This window comes from Antechinus flavipes, chromosome 1, assembly GCF_016432865.1.
Source record: "Antechinus flavipes isolate AdamAnt ecotype Samford, QLD, Australia chromosome 1, AdamAnt_v2, whole genome shotgun sequence".
In the NCBI taxonomy this organism is placed as follows: domain Eukaryota; kingdom Metazoa; phylum Chordata; class Mammalia; order Dasyuromorphia; family Dasyuridae; genus Antechinus; species Antechinus flavipes.
Genome location: NC_067398.1, coordinates 196,682,342 through 196,687,576, shown reverse-complemented (window position 1 = coordinate 196,687,576; position 5,235 = coordinate 196,682,342). Strand labels below are relative to the sequence as shown.

The 5,235-nt window shown below is 37.5% G+C and overlaps 1 protein-coding gene across 1 annotated transcript; it reads right to left on the bottom strand.

The window, feature by feature from the left end:
- Positions 1-2,298: 2,298 nt before the first annotated feature.
- GADD45G (growth arrest and DNA damage inducible gamma) lies at positions 2,299-4,390 on the bottom strand. Its single transcript, XM_051982652.1, has 4 exons — positions 4,193-4,390; positions 3,556-3,657; positions 3,080-3,293; positions 2,299-2,969 (listed from the first exon to the last, which is right to left on the bottom strand). Exons 1-4 carry the CDS (start codon positions 4,243-4,245, stop codon positions 2,859-2,861), a joined length of 480 nt encoding a protein of 159 aa, XP_051838612.1. The 5' UTR covers positions 4,246-4,390; the 3' UTR covers positions 2,299-2,858.
- Positions 4,391-5,235: the final 845 nt, after the last annotated feature.

The window sequence follows — 5,235 nt, the reverse complement described above, 5'->3', positions numbered from 1 at the left end:
TTCCCTTTCTTCCCCCTTCCAAAGATGGCAAGCAGTTTAATGTAGTTCATATATGTACTATCCTATAAATCATATTTCCAAGTTAGAGTTGTGAAAGAATAGATCAAAAAGGAAAAAAAAAATGCTCTAAGTCACCATTGATTAGAGAAATGCAAATTAAAATAACTCTTAAAGTACCACTTCATACCTATTAGATTAGCTAAGATAACAGAAAAAGAAAATTATAAATGTTGCAGGAGATGTGGGAAAACTGGGACATTAATACATTGTTGGTGGAACTGTGAATTGATCCAAGCATTCTAGAGAGCAATTTGGAACTATGTCCAAAAGGAATCAAATTGTGTATATCTTTTGATTCAAGGACCAGATCTGTATTCCAAAGAAATTATAAAAAAGGGAAAAGGACCTATACATACAAAAGTATTTTTTAGTATTTCTTTTAGTGTTGACAGAATTGGCAACTAACTGATTACTGAGTAAAGTGAGCAAAATCAAAACATTGTTCACAATAACAGCAATATTGTGTAATGATCAACTCTGATTCAAATCTTCTCAGAAATATAACAACCCAAAGACAATTCCAAAATGCCATCCACTTACAGAGAAAGAACTATTGGAATTTGAAAGCAGATTGAAGCATACTATTTGCCCTTTTTGAGATGACTTTTCCCTTTTGTTCTGCTGCTTCTTTAATAACATGATTAATGGAGAAATATGTTTACATGGTTGCATATGTGTAACTTAGATCAGATTGCTTGATGTTTTGGGGAGGGAAAAAAGGAGGGAGGGAGAAACATTTGGAACTCAAAATGAATGTTTAAAAAATGTTTACATGTAATTGGGGAAAATTAAAATATTATATACAAAAAATTGAGTTTTTTTCTGAGAAAAAACCAAACCAAACCAAACATCCCCCACTAAAGGTCATGAGACTATGTGAAATTAGCATGTGAATTTTTGTTATATAATATTAACCAAACATAAAGGTTGCGTTTTAGTCAAAATGTTCCTTAACTATCCTTTTTCATTAAGGTTTTTTTTTTTTTTTTAATCTTGTAAAAAAATTAATAGATCTAAAGTCAACCCTGGAGTCAGGTGGAATTTGGATTCAAAGATCTAACTGGCTGTATGACTATGGACAAGTCACACTCTCAGTAAAACTACAAAATTTTTTGAAGACATAAATCACAGATGTTCCCCATTTGCATTCATGTAGCAAATTGTCCATATCAGTGCAGAGGCAAAACCAATTTCCACATTATTTTTTAAAAGTAACTTTTAAAAAAGGATCTTGTAAGACTGCAAATAAATTTGTGAATAATGGTCCCTTTGTGTATGGAAGAAGAAAACTCAAAGTAGTTATAGCAGATGTAAGTAGTATTTCTAATTAATCATGTCTATGTAATGCCTCGACATTTTTCTTCAAATCTTTGTTGAGTTACCAAGACAGAGTAATATTGAATAATTCATGCTCCAATGAAGTTATCCAACATTGTAAAGACAAATAACTTTAAAAAAACTTAAGGACTTTGATCAAAACAATGACCAAGTAGAACTCCAGAGGATGACAAAGCATACTACCCACCCTCCTGAAAGTAATGGGATATAGAATTAAATATATATATATTGGGCATATGGACAATGTGGGAATTTGTTTTATTTCCCTAAGGTTTGTTAATTTGTTTTTTTTTTTCTTTTTTAAGGGGCAGACTAGTAGGAGAGAGACTTCTGTTAATTGAAAATATTTAAAAACAAAATTGAAAAAAAACCTAAAAGCAATATCAAATGCAGCCATTAAATATAATATTTAATATAGCTGCTTTTGTAATTATTGCTGGATGTAAATATTGCTTAATATGTCCATAGTTGTTTTATGACACAAAAATTTCTTTAAGGAATAGTCTGTCAAATCACTCAAGGAGAATACAAAGGCCACCTACCACAAAAGCAGAGCTTATTAAGTATGCAGTGCCAGACTTTGTGATAACCAGTTGTAGCAAAGAATAGAGGAGAGAAGCCAAAAGGTCAAATTATCAAATTGAATGGAAAAAAAATTATTTGCTTTTATCTTCAGTTAGCTACTACTTTAGAATATTTGGATTTCTTAAAGGGAAAAGTATGAAAGAACCTTGTTCCTCCTGGGAACAGTTTGCTTGAGTTGCCATAGTAAGTAGTAAAGTGTGAAGGTTCAAACAAGCATGCTGCCTAGCTAGAACTAAAATCTCTTAGTGACATGCTGAGAAATGCTTTTGGAATTCTTGTTTTACCTCCCCAAAGCAAAACAAGCAAATAGGATACTTCATTTTCAATAAGTTTATTATTGTAAACTTCCATCATTGCTTCATCAAGAGCACCACTTCTTTTAGGATTACTGCAATAATCAATTTTGAAAAAAATGCAGAAGTCCCTAGTAAATAAGGTTGTTTAATTGCAATTTTTACTTCAGTCCAAGGATCCATGACCCAGTTTCCCTTTTTTTGCTGAACAGCTCAGTTTCAGCTTCTAGTAGCTATTTTTTCCCCTTTCCTCAACCTGTTCTCCTTATCAAGACAGTTTCATCTGATTTATAAACTTCCAATATTCTTTCAGCTCCAAGGTAAGCCATCTTCTCCAGTGCAGAAGCACTACAAAGGCTTACTGGTGGGCACTAACCAATCACGGACACAGTGTGTTCACTCTCCTCTCTTCTTTTGGCAACAGCCCACTGTATGCCATTCCAAGCAGCTCAATTCTGATTTCTCCTCCATGCTAATCTACAGAATCGGCCACCGGTTGTTTGGTTAGCCCAGGTGTGTAGCACCAAGTTGATTCGACAACAAAGGTTTTAAGGCTCCCCCCAGCGCCTTGAACTATCCTCCTCATTCAGGCAGAGTGATAGTGGGTACCCAGTCATTTACATTTCGGCTCTCTTCACAGAACAAGCTTAGTTTTTCTAAAGCTGGATCTTTCCAGGAATTCTCATTGGGATTCTGCAATGAAGAGGAAAGAGGAAATATTCAAGCATTTTACTATTCAGATCACATCAATTTATCTTTGATGTTAGGTAAGGAAGAAGTGAACAGGATCGAATGATACTTACTGTAATTAAAATGCAATGTAGGTCTTGGGGTTCCCCAGAATCTTCATGAGCACCTAAAATCTCTGCCAGCTTCTGAATATTGTTGACACGAACAATATCGATGTCATTTTCACAACAGAAAGCCTGGATGAGAGTGAAGTGAATTTGCAGAGCAATGTCACCCTCATCTTCCTCATCTGCTCCCAGGACACAAAAAGCCACGTTATCTGGATCGCTGTATAGAGGGGGAAAGGAAAGTTACAAGAGAAAGAACATTAGATCAGAGTGTCAAAACAAGGAATACAACTTTGCGTTGAAATTACAGTTTAGGGTGAGTTTTTTTTGGGGGGGGGAGTGGGGGTGCTGTTCTACTGTCTCTGACTCTATTTCTACATGTTGCTTGGGTGGTCTAGTAATGATTCCCATTTCACACTTTAATAATAAAAATAAATAATAATAATAATCGGTAACTTGGGACTACTTGATAGGATACTCACACATTCATGACTTTAGCAGACTCATATACGCCTGCAGTAAGACAGCCTTGGCGTTGGGCAGACAACAGCAGCTCGCTCAATGCTTTCCCGGCGTTCTGCATCCTAGGGGACAACACAAGAAGGCATGCGGGTGAGAAAAAGTCCAGAAAGAAAGAGAGAAATATCGTTAAGATCTCTAGGACTGTTGGGTAGATGCTGTGAACACTGGTTAAGTAAAAGTGTGGATTCTCAAATATCCTTCCTTCCCAACACACTACTACTGTGGATGTTTTCTTCAACCTTTTTTCCACCCCAAAATTGCCCCACAGTCTCCTTAAACCAACTCTGCCACCTTCTCTTTCTTCGTCCACAGCAGTAGCTACAAGCCCAGTCAAAAACTATAAGGATCTTTTTTGCTAAAAAGGCGATAGAACCAGAGCTATTTGAATAAAAGTTTCCAGCGTTCTGCATCTTGCAGACAGCAAAAGGAAAACACTTTGAAAGGTCAGGCGGAGTACGGAGCCGTCCTTCCAGCAGAGGTTGGAATACTCCAACTCAGGCTCTAAGAACGTGCTCCCCAGCCCTACAGGAGCTTGCCCTGGCTACAGCTTAATGCAAAGGTTTTCTTTCCTCCTAGCAGCTGCTGGTTGATAATTACCTATTGGTGCTTTCGGTAACCATCTCCTGGCTGTGGATTTCTTCCAGAGTCATGATTCAGTAGGAAAAGGGGAAAAAAAAATTAGTTATCCACAAAGAAGAGAAGAAGCTTCTGGCTGCTTCTTACTCAATGGATAAGATCCCGATAGACAGAGAAACGTTTGGTAGCTAAGTAAAATGCTAGAGGAGTCTCCTCAGGAGCCTCTTTATGTTCTTTCTGACTGCTGAGAAGACAGCTGGTGGAGTTCCTTACACTGATTGGCTGAGGCAGGGGAGTATTGTGATGGTAATAAGGCTGTAGGCTGTCCGACTCGTGCCAGAAGGCCACGTGTGGGGGGAGGGAGAGAGGAGGGAGAGGAGGTGTTTGAGTGGAGGGGGTTGAAGGATTACAATGCCTCAAATCTGCCGCTTTTGTTATGCTGTTACCAGGCAGACTGGAGCCTGTAAATTTAATCTCTTTTAAATCATAAAAAGGAAAAGGAAGTTAATTTGGCTGACGAAATCGCTGCTTTTTAGAAAAATTAGATCTTCGCAAAAATTGTCGATAAATCTTACTTTCAAGATTATTTCACTTTAAGAACAGTAAAACAAAACTTGAAATACTGCTTCTAGCCTGCAGAAATTGAACAAGACCTATTTGCTGGTAACACAATTCTTAAAGACAGAAATCGGCATTTGCAATGCACTTTTAAAAGTATAAATGGGGATTGCGGCTGAAATGAAAACTTTACCAAAATCCGCACAAGCCCTGAATAAATAATGAGTCTTAGTGGAGCAGATTGTGGATGGCACACGCTGCTCGTTTGCATTTCTATTGAAAGCACACAATAGTGGAGGTCTGGCGTGTGGCAGTTTGGAGTTTAGACAATTGATTCTTTTTCTTCATAGCAACACTGTCCACCTGCCACTAGGGTGGGGATTTGCTGATGGGTTGTGGGGTGGGGGTGGCGCAGGATGGGACAATTGTATTACTCTTTTCTTTCATCCAATCTGTTATTGCAGTTGAATGTCTCCACTTGCACACGTTTCCAAAGTGCAATTGGA

Coding starts and splice junctions, on each gene's coding strand:
- GADD45G (XM_051982652.1), bottom strand. CDS start 4,245: ATGACTCTGGAAGAAATCCACAGCCAGGAGATGGTTACCGAAAGCACC. Junction 3,658..4,192: donor GTTACCGAAAGCACCAATAG/GTAATTATCAAC, acceptor GTTGTCCCCTAG/GATGCAGAACGCCGGGAAAG. Junction 3,294..3,555: donor TCTGCTAAAGTCATGAATGT/GTGAGTATCCTA, acceptor CCCTCTATACAG/CGATCCAGATAACGTGGCTT.